The sequence below is a fragment of the Otolemur garnettii genome, unplaced genomic scaffold (assembly GCF_000181295.1).
Source record: "Otolemur garnettii isolate 467f Iridium unplaced genomic scaffold, OtoGar3 scaffold00023, whole genome shotgun sequence".
In the NCBI taxonomy this organism is placed as follows: Eukaryota; Metazoa; Chordata; class Mammalia; order Primates; family Galagidae; genus Otolemur; species Otolemur garnettii.
Genome location: NW_003852418.1, coordinates 7,945,883 through 7,961,238, shown reverse-complemented (window position 1 = coordinate 7,961,238; position 15,356 = coordinate 7,945,883). Strand labels below are relative to the sequence as shown.

Genomic DNA, 15,356 nt, shown 5'->3' with positions numbered 1-15,356 from the left:
CTCTTTGGTTCCCGCGGGCCTGGTAGTGCGGTGCGGTCAATGCCGGGTCAAGGTCTGAGGCCTCGCAGGTCATAGCCCAGGCTCCCGCGATCCTGTTGTAGGCTGCCAAGTTCCCCAGCCTCGCTGAGTTCTAGGCGGGAAGGCTGAGCAAGCGGCACTAGGACCCCTGGACAGAGCCTTGGGGAAGGGAGTCGGGGTGGGAGAAATGCCTTACAAGGTCCCCTGGTGGTCACTGTCTGAGCCCGCAGCCCAAAATAGCTCCTGGCACTTGCTGGCCAGCCTCATGGCCGGGAGATGGCTGCTCCCTCTGACCCTGTGGGGCTAGGTGCACCCCGGGGGCCTGCACTTTCAGAACCCCCTCCGACCCGCTTCCACCGCGTGCACGGTGCCAACATCCGCGTGGACTCCACTGGGACACGGGCCACACGCGTGGAGAGCTTCGCCCACGGCTTGTGCTTCAGTAGCGAGCCTCTGGCCCCGGGTCAGTTATTCCTGGTCGAGATCGAGGAGAAAGAGCTAGGCTGGTGCGGTCATCTGCGCCTCGGTCTGACTGCGCTGGACCCCGCCAGTCTGGCCGCCGTGCCAGAGTTTTCGCTACCCGACCTGGCCAGCCTAGGCCACACCTGGGTCTTTGCTATCACGCGCCACCACAACCGTGTACCCCAGGAGGGCCATCCGGAGACAGAGGCAGCGGTCCCCAGCCGGCCCCCGGCCCTGATGGTGGAACCGTATCTGTGCATTGAGCAGTTTCGCATTCCCCGGGATCGCCTGGTGGGCCGCAGCCGCCCAGGGCTCTACAGCCACCTCTTGGACCAGCTCTATGAGCTGAACGTGCTGCCTCCGACCGCGCGCCGTAGCCGCCTGGGAGTCCTCTTCTGTCCACGCCCGGATGGCACTGCCGACATGCACATCGTCATCAACGGCGAGGACATGGGCCCAAGTGCAAAGGGGCTGCCAGCTGCTCAGCCCCTCTACGCAGTGGTGGACGTATTTGCCTCCACCAAGAGCGTGCGCCTGGTCCAGCTTGAGTATGGATGTAGGTATCTCGCTCCGTGGGCAGTGACCCCTCCTGGTCCACTGTGGGGACAGGAATCTACTAGGACTCCCTGGACAGCTAGCTAGGCCTTGTCTGTCCTGCACTATTTTAAAAGTGTGAATATCTGGCTTAAAATACATCTCTGTATGTGATCTTGCACAAGTCACTACCTGGCTCTGGGTCTGAGCATAGCCACCTTGTTAAGATGCCCTTACAATTTCTCCCTTTTCATTCCTAGGGCAGGGATTCTTTTTCTTTTTTTCCATAAAGGTGCCAAGATGATTCTGTGGGAAAAGGCCAGCTTTTAATATTTATTTATTTATAGAGACAGAGTCTCACTATGTCCCCCTCCGCAGAGTACGGTGGTGTCATGCTCACAGCAACCTCAAACTCTTGGGCTTACCTGATTCCCTTGCCTTAGACTCCCAAGTAGTTGGGACTATAGGTGCCCAGCACAATGCCTGGCTAGTTTTTAGATATAGGGTCTCTCTCTTGCTCAGGCTGATCTAGAACTCCTGAGCTCAGGCAATCCCTCCCCCTAGGCCTCCCAGAGTGCTAGGATTATAGGAGGCATGAGTCATTGCCCCCAGCCAGAGCAGGGATTCTAAATTAAGGTGTTTTTTGTTTGTTTGTTTTGTTCTGAGACAGTCTTACTTTGTCCCTCTTGGGCTCAAATGATCCTCTTACCTCAGACTCCCAAGTCGTTGGGACTACAGGTGCCTGTCACAATGCCTGGCTATTTTTTAGAGACAATGTCTTGCTGTAGCTCAGGCTGGACTCAAATTCCTGAGCTCATGACTCAGTGCCTGTGGCTCAAGCAGCTAAGGCACCAGCCACATACACCTGAGCTGGCGGGTTCGAATCCAGCCCGGGCCGCCAAACGACAATGACGGCTGCAACCAAAAAATAGCTGGGCATTATGGCGGGCGCGTGTGGTCCCAGCTACTTGGGAGGCTGAGGCAGGAGACTTGCTTGAGCTCAGGAGTTGGAGGTTGCTGTGAGCTGTGATGCCATGGCACTCTACCCAGGGGGACAGCTTGAGGCTCTGTCTCAAAAAAAAAAAATCCTGAGCTCAAGCAGTCCACCCAGCCTTGGTGTCCCAGAGTGCTAGGATTACAGGCGTGAGCCACCATGTCTGGCCCTAAATTAAGTTTAGATCTGGCCTCTTTGAGAATGGTGTACTCTTTTTATTAGAAAAATGCTTATAGGGTGGCGCCTGTGGCTCAGTGAGTAGGGCGCTGGTCCTATATACCAAGGGTGGCAGGTTCAAGCCTGGCCAAACTACAACAACAACAACAAAATAGCTGGGCGTTGTGGTGGGCACCTGTAGTCCCAGCTAATTGGGAGGCTGAGGCAAGAGAATCACCTAAGCCCAAGAGCTGGAGGTTGCTGTGAGCTGTGATGCCATTGCACTCTACCGAGGGCGACAAAATGAAACTCTATCTCTAAAAGAAAAAAAAAAAGAAAGAAAGAAAGAAAGAAAAGAAAAGGAAAATGCTTATAAGGCCAGGTAAGGTGCTGTGACTCACACCTGTAATCCTAGCACTCTGGGAGGCTGAGGTGGGTGGATTGCCTGAGCTCACAGTTTCAAGACCAACCTGAGCTAGAGGGAGAACCCCTTATCTCTAAAAAAATAGCCAGGTGCTGTGGCGGGTGCCTATAGTCCCAGCTATTTGGGAGGCTGAGGCAAGAGAATCACTTGAGCCTAAGAGTATGAGGTTGCTGGGAGCTATGACGCCTTAGCACTCTACTGAGGGCAACATAGTGAGACTCTGTCTCAAAAAAAAAAAAGAAAGAAAAATGCTAATAGATTTGGGGACATTGGTTTAGATGCATTATAGACCTCAGACTGAGAGCTTCTTAACCCTGAGGTTTGTTTCCTTATAGCCCTTTAAGCATTTTATTTATAACTTTGCTCATGTTTCTCAGATTCAGTGAACTGGAGCCCACCTTGCCGAGTCTGTGCTGGAGGCTGTGGTTGCACAGGCAAATCAGGCACTACCCTGCCCCCAGAAGCTAAATGAAGGGGGAAGGGACTATGCTGAGTGCTAGGATTGGAACAAGGCTGAGGCATTGTAATAGTTTTCAGGAAGAGGTGCTTCTTTCTTTCTTTTTTTTTTTTTGAGATGGAGCCTCAAGCTATCCCCCTGGGTAGAGTGCCATGGCATCACGCTCACAGCAACCTCCAACTCCTGGGCTCAAGCGAGTCTCCTGCCTCAGCCTCCCAAGTAGCTGGGACTACAGGCGCCCGCCACAACGCCTGGCCATTTTTTGGTTGCAGCCGTCATTGTTATTTGGCAGGCCCGGGCTGGGGATTCGAACCTGCCACCTTAGGTGTATGTGGCTGGCGCCTTAGCCGCTTGAGCCATAGGCGCTGAGCCAGAGGTGCTTATTTCAGCCACATAAACAGCCCCATGAAGCATGCTGGGGCCCAGAGGCAAAAAGGACTTCTCTAGGTTAATGGCAAAGTAGAGGCCAAGATCTAGATCTTCTGGGTCTTGGTCTCAGACCCACCCTTCAGTTTTGTTTGCCTTTGACAACCCTTCTTCCCACAGTGCCATCCCTGCAGACTCTGTGCCGCCTAGTGATCCAGAGGAGCGTGGTGCACCGCCTGGCCATTGATGGGCTCCACCTGCCCAAAGGACTTAAGGATTTCTGCAAGTATGAGTGAAGGTCTGCAGTCCCCTGAAGCAGGACCATAGGAATGCATCCTGGCCCCAGAGCTGGGGCTGGTCTGAAACTGGCCACACTGCTGCCAGGCAGGACCAGAAATAAACACAGCTAATGTTAACACACTGGAGGGTCTCCTTGTCCCTACAGCCTGTGAGAGGCATTTCTTTTAGAATCACTCTGGGTGAGCAGGTCAGAGCAAGAGAGAGTATTTTATTTTATTTATTTTATTATTTTTCATTTATTTATTTATTTAGAGACAGAGTTTCACTATGTTGCCCTTGGTAGAGTGCTGTGGCATCACAGCTCATAGCAACCTCCAGCTCTTGGGCTTGGGTGATTCTCTAGCCTCAGCCTCCCAAGTAGCTGGAACTACAGGCGTCTGCCACAATGCTCAGCTATTTTTTTGTTGTTGTTGCAGTTTGGCCAGGGCTGGGTTTGAACCTACCACCCATGGTATATGGGGCCAGTGCCCTACTCACTGAGCCACAGGCACCACCCTATTTTATTTTTTTGAGACAGTCTCATTTTGTCACCCTTGGTAGAGTGCTGTGTCATCATAGCTCACAGCAACCTCAAATCTTAGGCCCAAGTGATTCTCTTGCCTCAGCCTCTGGAATAGCTGGGATTATAGGTGCCTGCCTCAGACTCCCAGAGTGCTAGGATTACGGGTGTGAGCCACCATGTCTGGCTGAGAGAGCATTTTAGACATCATCTACCAGGGGTTCTTAGTCTGGCTACTTGTTAAGCATCACTGGGATGCAGAATGTTGATGTCCCACACCCCATCTCTAGAGATTCTCATTTGATTTGTTGGAGATGAAAGGCCTAGACCTTGTTTTTTGTAAAAGTTTCCCTAGAGACTGTAATGTACAACCAGAGTTGAGAAGCATTTTCCTAAAAGAGATTCTAACTTCGGTACATATTATAATCACTCCAGGAACTTTGAAAAAGATTGCTATCTGGGCCTGACCCTAGGACACACACTACCCAGGCATGAAGCATTCGCCTCCTTTATTTCCATTTTTGATCATTTACTTCCTTACAAGTGATCTCATTTCATCCTTGTGACTCTTATTGAGGTAATAGGTAGTTACTCTCACTTTACAGATAAAGAGATCAGGAACAAAACTGTCCAGGTGACTTCCCCAAGGTAAGGACACAAGAACCTAGAACACCCAGGTTCTGGTCCAGGGCTCTTTTAACTCCATCCTATTGTCATGTATGGATTCTAGAATGAACAGGTCAATGCTGTGAGGTGGGTTCCAGGTGTAAAGGGGAGGAATTATGAGGTGACATTCCAGAAGGGTAGAGAAGAGAGGACAGGAGGCAGATGACTATTCCCTCACAAACAGGAGCTTTGGGCCAGCCATGTCCTACTTCTTGTCTCCACAGACTCATCACGGTCTTCTGCCTTCTGGTCAAGGTGAGGGGGGGAGGGCACCGCAACTTCCCTTGAGAATTTGCTTTCTTGCTCTGGGGAGGTGGAGGTTCTGCTGGGCATTGGGGGGCTGGCCCAGGGTTAATTCTCTTAGAAGAAAAGCCATCCCAAAGGTCCTTGCCAATGAATAAATACCCACTTGCTCACTCATTCATTCAACAAGCATTTCACCAATCACCTCCTCAGTGTTGGGGACTGGAGTATGGCTATGAGTAACGCCTCATTCCCAATCTCTACACAGTCCTCTTGGGCTGGTCTTAATTGCTTCTGCTCCCAAGCTCTGCTCCTGTGCCCTGCCCCTCAGGGCCTACTCCTGATGGAGACCAAGAATAACATTCCATCTCATTCTTGTCTCTGCAGGTGGGGCTGCTTCTCCAGGCTCATCCCTTGGCCTCTACAGTCCTGTAGAGCCAGTGGTGGTGGCCTCTGGTGGACTAGGCCAGAAAGCTGAGCAGGTGGCACCTGTTGCCCAGGCCTGGGGCCCAGCCCTGACAATGCCAGAAGCCAGGGGCTGCCCTGGGGGGGCTAGCTGGGAGACACTGCGGAGAAAGGAGTACAGCCGATACTGCCACAAATTCCCCCACGTGAGGCAGCCAGAGAGCATGGGCTGGGAGGATGGCTGCTCCAGAAACAGAGCTCCCCACCTGGGTGGCCCCAGCAGGCCTGGGCCCCTGCTGCTGTGTGGGCTGTCACCGGGAGTTCTGCCAATGCCCTCTGAAGCAGGAGGGAAGGAGGCTGGCTCCCAGCCCGACATCTGCATCCTTACCCTGGCTATGATGATCGCTGGCATCCCCACCGTGCCCGTCCCAGGCCTGCGGGAAGAGGACCTGATCCGGGCTGCTCAAGCTTTCATGACCGCCCATCCGGAGCCAGAGGGAGCTGTGGAGGGCGCCCGGTGGGAGCAGGCACACCCTCACGCAGCCTCTGGGCAGATGCCCCTAGTGAGATCCAGGAGGGGCCAGCCTCCTGGCTCCTGCTTGTAGCTGGATGAAATAGCACCGGACACATAGGGTGGCTTTTCCGTATGGTTCTTGGGCAGACAGGGTTGGGAGCGCCTATGGCAAGGACAACAATAGGGTGGATGGTTGAGCCATTTTGACAAATTTCAGTCCTTCATTAGGGACTTCCAGACCCTAGGAAGTTTTTCCAGATACCACTAAGACAGGAGATAGGTCTCATCAGAGAGATAGGAGGTGGAGGCCTTGTTTGGAGTCAAGGCTGCTTTTATATTGTTCTAAGGACTTGATCAAATTTTTTTTCTTTGAGATAGTCTCAATATGTCACCCTTGGTAGAGTGCTGTGATGTCACAGCTCACAGTGACCTCAAACTCTTGAGCTTAAGCGATTCTCTTGCCTCAGTCTCCCGGAGTACTTGATCAAAATTTCTTGTACAACCTCCTAGGCTATGTGAATTCCCCTCTTGCCTGAAATTTCCCAGCATGTTGGAGGCAGGTCATAGGACTGTTAAGCAAGCAAGGAAAATTAATACTTAGTTGAATACTCACTAGGTGTGTCTTACTGACCCTGTGGGAAGCCCCATTTATATAGTCAAATCAAACTGAAGCTTAAGAGAGGAGATGTGGCCAGTCCTATAGCTAGTAAAAGGCAGAACCAGGGCAGTGCCTGTGGCTCAGTGAGTAGGGTGCCGCCCCATATATCAAGGGTGGTGGGTTCAAACCCAGCCCCAGCCAAACTGCAACAAAAAAAATAGCTGAGTGTTGTGGCCGGCGCCTGTAGTCCCAGCTACTCGGGAGGCTGAGATAAGAATCACCTAAGCCTAGGAGTTAGAGGTTGCTGTGAGCTGTGACACCACAGCACTCTAGGCAGGGTGACAAAGTAAGACTCTGTCTCTAAAAAATAATAATAATAAAATAAAAGGCAGAACCAGGCTCAAAAGTCAGGAGCGGAAGGAACCAGGATTCATGTGCAGTGTCATACTCCAAAACTGCCCTCCACAGAACAAAAAAGCTAGACAAGTACTGGACTGTGTAACATTCAAGTTTATTGACTCCAGGATGGGGGAGGGGGGAAATTGCTGGAAGCCTGGCTGAACCAACTCCGGAGAGGGTCCTCTTCCTTTGCAGGAAAGCTCCCAGGCCAGCTTCCTCAAGGAAGATGGGTCAGGTGAGTCATCTTATGACTGAGGCAGCTGTCGCCAAGCCCCAGCTCTCAATCTCACCACCCAATCTCTTATCTTAGACCAGGAATTGCTTGGTTAGGCCCCATTTACAGAAAAGATTTGCTGATTTCTGTCTTAGGGAGCTAGGTACCTTCTAGGTAGCAGGCTATGGTAGATTAGAAGACCCTTGGTCCTTATTCTGGAAAGAGGACCCACAGAAATACGCTAGTGTGAGTGTGTAAGGGTGGATGTGAGTGTGTACACATGCATGCACACCTCTGGGAGTATGCTTACTCTGAGTAAGTAATCAGAGTTGGACCTGCTCATAAGGGCCAATCCAGCTGTCGGCTAGTTCCCGCAGGGTACTGTACCTCCGCTCAAACTCCTCCTTGCTGCAGTACTGCAAGAGCCGACCCACCTCCTCAGTGAGGTGAGTCACTGCCAAGTGCTTGTCTAGAGTCTCATTCCACTTGCTGCCCAAGATGTTGTCTAAACCGGTGGCACAGCCTGTCGCCCATTGATCAGGCAACATGTCGGGCTGGAGCACCTGGTGGCGGGCACTGAGCATGGCTAGGATGTGGCGGCAGGGCAGGTGGAAGGCTTGGTTAAAGTAGCAGCTGCAGCTGGCCGGGGGCTGGGGCTGCACCTTGTGAGTGTCTTCCAAGATCTGTATATTCATCTTTTCTGAGCCAGAGCCGATGAGATGTGTGGATTTCTGGACCACAGCAAACTCGCCCAGGCAGAGCTGGGCTGCTGGCGCTGTGCAGATGGCATTGAGGGAGTGCTGGATGAGGGATTCTACCAACTGCTCCATTTCGGGGCTCTCAGGGCTGGTGTCTGAAGGGGTAAGACTGTCCTGGGGATTCAGGCCCACGTTAAAGCTTCCCTTGTCTCCAGAGTTCTGCTGCATGTATCGGAACAGAGAGGCCAAGCCTTGTTTCTCAGATGGGGTGGTGCCAAAGAATTGGCTGAGGATGCGGGTGGTGACTTCGAGGCTGTGGAAGTAGTGGCTGCTCTCGGTTTGGCTTCTCCAGCGGTGGGCCAGCCAGATGCGGTCGTTGAGCAGGCAGTGTGCATGGAGCTCAGGCAGCTTAGCCGGGGGGATGCAGTTGCTCATGAGTGCATGCAGCTTTCTCAGGTTGCCTGCTGTGGCTGAGCACATCGTGCTCTGCAGTGAAGTCAGGAGCACCCTTTCCACAGGCTGTTCAAGAGATAGTTGATAGAACTTGCCCTGGAGGAACTTACAAATGTGGAAGGCTGAGAGCAGAACCTCAGCTGTGGGGAACTCCATGGCTAGGGTTGGCAGGGGTAGAAAGTAGGGATCCACGAGGATAGTACAGACTCTTTCCCATGCTGGGTTAAATTTCTTGAACACCTGGAACATCTGGGCCAGGCCTTCAGCATCCTCCTTGGTAGGGATGGCAAAGTAGACTGCCCGGGCAAGATGACCCTCTAGCTGTACCCGAGGTCCATCCACCAGGAAGGTATATAACACCTTTCCCCTTGGGTTATAGGTCCGGTGAATAAATAAGATCTCAGGGAAACGGGCAAAGACACCCTGCATAAAGCAGCTCTGGAAGTTGAAGGTATCTAACTGGGCAGTCTTGGTAACCTGATGCAGCAGCACAGGTGGGCTTGAGTTCTTAATCAGAAGCCCATTCATCATTGTCAGGGACATGGGGGAGATGGAAGATGGCTAAATGCTGAGATCAAAATGCTGAGGCTGCTGTCCAGGAGGCTTTGTGTCTCTCAAACTTCAAGTAAGCTGAGGCCTGAGGCTGTAGTTCCCAGATGTTTTCCCAAAGATGGGCCTGTGGAGAGAGGAGCAGAGGCTTAAAAGGACAGTAGGGACTTGCCTCTTTATTCATCCAGATAATACTTGTTGAACACTTATTATGTGTCAGCACCATTTTAGGGAGGGATAAACACTAAACATGTAAACAAATAAGCAAGGATATATTAGATCACAAAGGTATAAAGACCACAAAACTGAGTAGTCAGAGAGCAAATTGGGGAAGGGAGGGACATTGTAGTTAAGATGATAAAGAATGCCTTGCCTCTCTGGGTGGGGGGAGGATGAAGTCGGAGCTGAGACCTAAATGAGCCAGCCATGGAAGATACAGTTCCAGGGGATTTAAGTAGGTGTAAAGGTTAGAGCTGCATATGGCCTATTTTCTAAGATTGCATCCTAAAATGTGTAAAGTACTTTATATTTACAAATTACTTGATGGCATCCATTTTGTCCTTTGGTCCTGGTGTACATAAGAGAACTGCAATTGCCCCAAACTTGCTATGTGATCTTGGGCAAGTCAGTGACCTTCTCTGAGCCTCAATTCTTTCCACCATAAAATGGGGCTAACAAACGTGCATAGTTTCTCCTGCCTCTACTGATATCCCTCTACTAACTGCAACGCTCTATTCCAAAGTTTCCTCTCTGTTTGGCCCTTCACGGGGCTATTATGCCCATTTTACAGGTCAGAAACTAAGGCTCAAAGAAGTTAAGCGACTTGCCTACCATTACCCTGCAAGTAGCTGGAAGCTGAATTTTGGGCTCGGGATCCTGACCGCTTCTCACACGTGGAATCCATAAACCAGGATCAGATAAGGAATATGGCCTTTGACCTCTCACTTTTAACCAGGGTGGGAGATGTGCCATGCCCGTTCATAGTACTAGTACGGCTGAAGCCAGATGAGAAGTTACCCTCCCACCCCTTTGGAAGCTGTGTAATAGCTTACCGCAGTGATCAGCTGCTTCACACCTCCACCCCTTCAGAAATCACCCACAGCCTGGCTCCGTCGCCATTTCTCCCTATTTGACCCTGCCGACTCTGAGTGACTTCCAGATTTGCCAACCACAGCGTCAGCCTCGCTGTGACACAGACCAATGGCCTGAGGAGTTCGCGTTCAGTCTTTAGTCTACAGACCAATCATGGTCTGACGATTTGTGGGCGGGTAGTGTTGCCAGGGTTACGAGGGGCTCGGCTGACGATAACCAATCAAAGCCCGAGGACACTTGCATCTGAGCCCGGAGGCTGGAACTCTGAGCCTCCCTTCAGGCTAGACAACAGGAAGGGCACGTTATTATGGAAACTCCCTCAAAGGCCGAAAATGAAAAGGAAAATAAATAGCAATATTTTACAGAAATCAGCTTTTTTTTTTTTGCGAATGTGTCAAACTCCACAGCCACTGGGGGTTGGGAGAGGGTGTAATTGTACTGTGCATTCCACCTTGAGGAGAAATGGAGGCCCTGGCCTCAAGTTTTGCCTCTCCTTAAAGGGTTGGTAGCTGGGGAATTTCAGATAACCTTGAGCAAGCCAAATCTTGCTGGTCTAGCCCAATTCCCTTCAAAACTTTACAAGTCAAATAGGTGCAGAATGGTGCTGTGATTTGTTTAAGGTCCTGGTGAACTACCTGTTGTGTAAGAGTGGATTGGCTGCCATCTTTTGTCCTCAGTTTCCCTGAAGATGGCAGACCTAGAAGCTGAGTAGCTATCAGGCTTTAGATAAGTAAGATTACCAAGTAGCAGCCTGTAATCTTAGCATTCTAGGAAGCTGAGGTGGGAGGATCTCTTTGAGAGGATACCTGGGAAGGGTGAATTTTAGAACAGACATCTTCTCAAAGAGACCCCAAGGATACACCTGCAGGGTCCTCTCCATGGTGACTCAGCTCTTAGGAATTTATAGACTTAACTTTCTGGGACCTGGAAATTTCTGCTTCTGTGAAATCCTGTAGATCTGTAGAGGCTGGAACAGCTTCTCCTGCTTGATTCAAACTGACCAATGAGAAAGGTATCCCTGGGTTGGAACTTTTTGACTGGACATAAAAAGGAAAGAACAAACCAGGCCAGGAGGCCTGGCCATTTTGAATCTTCTATGCCTTTTGTTCTGCTGGCTGAAATAAAGTTCTTCCTCATAAACATGGTGTTTGGGTGCTCTTCTCTCCATTGGGCCTTGTCTTCCTGCAATACCTTGAGCTCAGGAGTCTGAGACCAGCCTGAGCACGACCTTGTCTCTACTAAGTAGAAAAATTAGCTGGGCATTGTGGCGGGCATCTGTAGTCCCAGATAGTTGGGAGGCTGAGGCAGGAGAATCCCTTGAGCCCAGGAGTTTGAGTTATAGGGAACTGTGACCGTGCCATTATACTCCAGTCTGGGTGACAGTGATACCTTCACTCAAAAATTAATCAATCCACACTAGAGTGCCCATTTCCTGACAGTGAAGTCAGAGGTCTGCTCTACAATTCCTCTTCCTTCCCAGATCAAGCAAAACACACTTCCCCTGCTTATTTGATTTTATTTAAAAAATGAAACATATTTATTTAAAAAAATGAAACACAACTTTATTTAATATAAATAAAAATAGTAACAAATAACAGACTTTTCATAAACAGCAGCAACAGCCAAAGATCACCCTCCTCCTTCTCTCTGTCCCTGAAAACATGCCCTTTTACCAGACCCATTGTGTATCACCCTATCCTGGGGCAGGGGTTCATCTTTGTAAGGTGAATAAGATCTGATCTTAGAGGTTGGTGGAGACAGATGGGTGACCTTTCAGCATGGAGATAACTTTGGCCTTGAACATTGAATGAGGGTCCCAAGGAATCCAAAGGTAGGATCGAAAGGACTGTTACACAGTGGGGTTCTTTCTCCCCCTATTGTAAGAGTCTTCCCAGCCCTACCTAGGAAGGGAATAGCTAAAATGCTGAACCCTAGCCTGTCCTGCCCACTTTGAACTCTCAAACTTCTAAGAAGAGGGATTTTTGGTCCCATGTATTATTGCGTCCTGAATCAAGGCTGCAGCAGAAGGAAGTCCTTCCCCTTCCTCTTGCTTTCCCCAGAGGAAAGGGAGGCAGCCCACGTCCTTGAAATCTCCTGGCTGCTGATTGGACTCAGGTGGCTGACATGGGTTAGCCCAGATGTCCACAATCTTGCGCAGGGTGGAATAGCGTTCTTCCAGCTCTGGCCCCTCAGTCTGCATTAGCAGGTTTGCCAGCTCCCTGCTTAGGTCCTGAATCATGTTGTTTCGTCCCTCCCTCTCAGGCTGGCTTGTGTCTGGGACCACACTATGGTCCTGCAACTCTCCACTGGGCCCAAGGAGGTGCTGGTACTTCTTCTGCCACCTGCGACACACCATGGCTTCATCAACCGGCTGCTGGCTGGTGTGCAGCAGGGCCAAAATGTGCCGGCATGGCAGGCGGTACCATTGCTGAAAGTAACAGCTGCAGCTACAGCCATCTTTGCTAACCTGGTGGGAGTCCTCTAGCAGCTGCACGTCCACTGACGAGCCAGCCATTTCCACCAGGTGGGTGGAGTTCTGTACCACCTCCCACTCATTGTGGCACAGCTTATAAGCTAGTTCAGAGCCAGTCTGGTGCAAGGTGTCTAACATGCCAGCCTGGGGGGGCTGCACCTGTGGCTGCTGCTCCAGCTGCACCTGCTGTGAGTTCGGTTTTGTCTCTTCCACAGGGACTCTGGTGAGGGTCCCCCCACAGATTCCAAAAGCTTTCTTAGACTTTGGTCCCATGCTTGCTGGCCGAGCTCTCTTTAACTTGGGAGGAGCTGTGGGCAAGTTCTTCAAGCCTTTGATATTAAAGAAGTCAATGTAATCTACAAAGCAGAGGATGCAGTCCAGCAGGGATTGCTGTTTCCGGAACAGGCTTGACACCTTGCTGGTGACAATATCTAGGCTGTCCATGTAGGTGTTACACGCATGCAGGCCCTTCCTGACATGCATGTACCACAGCAGTTCACAGGTGAACCAGTGGGTCTGTAGGAAGTTGAAGAGATCCTCATCTAGTAGGGCCTGGGACATCTGACAGAGATTTTTCAAGCTGGCATCAGAAGTGATAAACACAGCCTCCCGCAGGGCTTCCTTCATGAGCCTTTTAAAAGATGGATTTGCCGAACTACGATGCAACTTCTTCTCCAAGAGGCGGGTGGTGTGGTAGATGGAAAGGAGGATGCGGGCAGCAGGGAAGATCTCCTGCAGGATGGCCCGGTGAGGGAATGAAGGGTCCACAAAGACCACCTTGACCTTGGGCCAATCAGAGTTGAACTCAGTGAAGATGCTTAGCATCTTGGCCACGGAGGTGGCTGTCTCCGCCTTGAGCACAGCAAAGTGTACCACTCGACCTTCCCGTTCCTTGTTCTCCACCAAGAAAGCATAGAGGACGTGGCCCTGGGCATTCTCCACCCGGTGTAGCAAGAGATTCTCTGGGAAGCGGATGAACAGGTCACTCATTTTGCTGCTCTGGAAGCTGAGGCGGTCCAGGTCTTGGCTGTCACCCACACTGAAGGAAGCCATGGAACCCTCGTCTACCTTAAGAAAGTTCTTCATCACATTTGCTATCTTGGCCAGGTCAGAAGGAGTGATGCCTTCCTGCTCTGGCTTCGAGGGCACTTGTACATTCTCTAGGCAGAACAGCGTTTCGACAGGGGACTTTCCAGTGTCAAGGTCTTTAATGATTGTGGGTTGGACAGGCTGGAGTTTCTGTAGGCACATTTTCTTTTGAGATTTGCCAGCAGTGTCTCCTCCAGCACCAGCGGTTTTGGAGTTACCATGCATATGCTGGGTGTTTAGTTCACTGATGAACAGTCTATCTAACCTCTCGTTGTACCTGAGGAGCACATACGCTGGGCACACGTCCGCCTCCCGTGTTCTCTTCCTATTTGACTGGGTCCGGATACAGACAAACTTCACCTGCACATATCTAGGGAAGGTAGAAATGACAATAAGAAAGGTGCTGACCACTTCCTCCATAAAGATAAAATCCTGTAGGGATTTATATTGGCTAAGAAACAACAATGTAGTATAGAGTTAAGGATGGAAGATTTGTATCCTCTTTCTGATCCCAGAGTATCCTGCTTTTTCAAGACCCTCTCCAAATACAGCCCTCTCGTGTTCCTCTACAGCAATTCTTAGCCCCAACTCCTTTCATTCTCTCCGTTGCCGTCTGTTGCTGCCAACAATTCAATCTGGGGCAGGATACAAGAGAAATCAGACAAGAGGCAGCAGCAGAGAGAGAGTTGGTTACCCTCTGTTTAAAACGTCCCTGTCTTGCGCCTGTAATCCTAGCACTCTGGGAGGCCAAAGTGGGTGGATTGCCTGAGCTCAGGAGTTTGAGACCAGCTTGAGCAAGAGCAAGACCCCGTCTCTACTAAAAATAGAAAAATTAGCCAGGCATTTGGCAGGCGCCTGTAGTCCCAGCTACTTGGGAGGCTGAGGCAAGAGGATCACTTGAGCCCAAGAGTTTGGGGTTGCTGTGAGCTATGATGCCATGGCCTTCTGTGGAAGGCAATACAGTGAAACTCTGTCTCAAAAAAAAGAAAGTCCGGGTCACTCCTGTCCTTTGGAAGCTACTCCCTTTTCTTCCTCCTCCAGAGGTGGAAAGCAAGGTTGAAAGCAAGGCTGGAGTATACTGGGCTGGATCAGTGGTTCTCAGCTGAGCTCTCAGGGTCCTCCAGGATTAGAGAGCATTTGGAGAGAATTCAGTTTTCTTTCTTTCTTTTATTTTATATTTTGAGACAGAATCTCACTCTATTGCCTTGGGTAGAGTGCCATGGTGTCATAGCTCAAAGCAAACTCAAAGTCTTGGGCTCAAGCGATCCCCTTGCCTCAGCCTCCCAAATAGCTGGGACTACAGGTGCCCACCACCACACCCAGTTTGTGGTTCTATTTTTAATAGAGATGGGGTCTCACTCTTGCTCAGGCTGGTCTGGAACTCCTGAGCTCAAGTAATCCACTCACCTCAGCCCCCAGAGTGCTAGGATTACAGGCTTTAGATACCCATGTTTGCTAAACATGGGGCTAGATAATCTTTAAGGTCCTTACTAGTTTCTAAGCTGAAAATAAAGATTCAAACAAAGAGGAATAATTAAATTGAATATTTCTTCATTTTCTTTTCCCACCCCTATTCAACCCATGCTTCAAGCCCCAAATCAGGTCTCACCTTCTCTGGAAATCTTTTGTGGATGCTTAATAAAAGCCACAGTGATTATTCTTTTCTTTTTTGAGACAGTCTCACTATGTCACCCCTTGGTAGAGTGCAGTTGGTGTCATAGCTCACAGTAACCTCAAACTTTTTTTTTTTTTT

At 50.3% G+C, this 15,356-nt stretch overlaps 4 protein-coding genes across 5 annotated transcripts in view; 2 read left to right on the top strand and 2 right to left on the bottom strand.

Annotated features, from left to right (window-relative positions):
* NEURL2 (neuralized E3 ubiquitin protein ligase 2) lies at window positions 1-3,831 on the top strand. The gene is made up of 2 exons (XM_003787656.3): window positions 1-1,036; window positions 3,592-3,831. Exons 1-2 carry the CDS (start codon window positions 295-297, stop codon window positions 3,705-3,707), a joined length of 858 nt encoding a protein of 285 aa, XP_003787704.1. The 5' UTR covers window positions 1-294; the 3' UTR covers window positions 3,708-3,831.
* Window positions 3,832-5,038: 1,207 nt separating this feature from the next.
* Window positions 5,039-6,149, top strand: SPATA25 (spermatogenesis associated 25). Its single transcript, XM_003787655.3, has 2 exons — window positions 5,039-5,131; window positions 5,507-6,149. Exons 1-2 carry the CDS (start codon window positions 5,077-5,079, stop codon window positions 6,127-6,129), a joined length of 678 nt encoding a protein of 225 aa, XP_003787703.1. The 5' UTR covers window positions 5,039-5,076; the 3' UTR covers window positions 6,130-6,149.
* Window positions 6,150-7,126: 977 nt separating this feature from the next.
* Window positions 7,127-10,118, bottom strand: ZSWIM1 (zinc finger SWIM-type containing 1). Its single transcript, XM_012803843.2, has 2 exons — window positions 10,002-10,118; window positions 7,127-9,076 (listed from the first exon to the last, which is right to left on the bottom strand). Exon 2 carries the CDS (start codon window positions 8,941-8,943, stop codon window positions 7,573-7,575), a length of 1,371 nt encoding a protein of 456 aa, XP_012659297.1. The 5' UTR covers window positions 8,944-9,076; window positions 10,002-10,118; the 3' UTR covers window positions 7,127-7,572.
* A 1,488-nt stretch (window positions 10,119-11,606) lies between these two features.
* The window catches only part of ZSWIM3 (zinc finger SWIM-type containing 3), a 16,919-nt gene continuing 13,169 nt past the window's right edge, over window positions 11,607-15,356 (bottom strand). For both annotated transcript variants that reach the window (XM_003787653.2, XM_023512050.1), the window contains exon 2: window positions 11,607-13,973. In XM_003787653.2, the coding sequence (XP_003787701.1) occupies window positions 12,008-13,973 (1,966 nt within the window). In that variant the 3' untranslated portion in view covers window positions 11,607-12,007. The remainder of the gene's footprint in view (window positions 13,974-15,356) is intronic.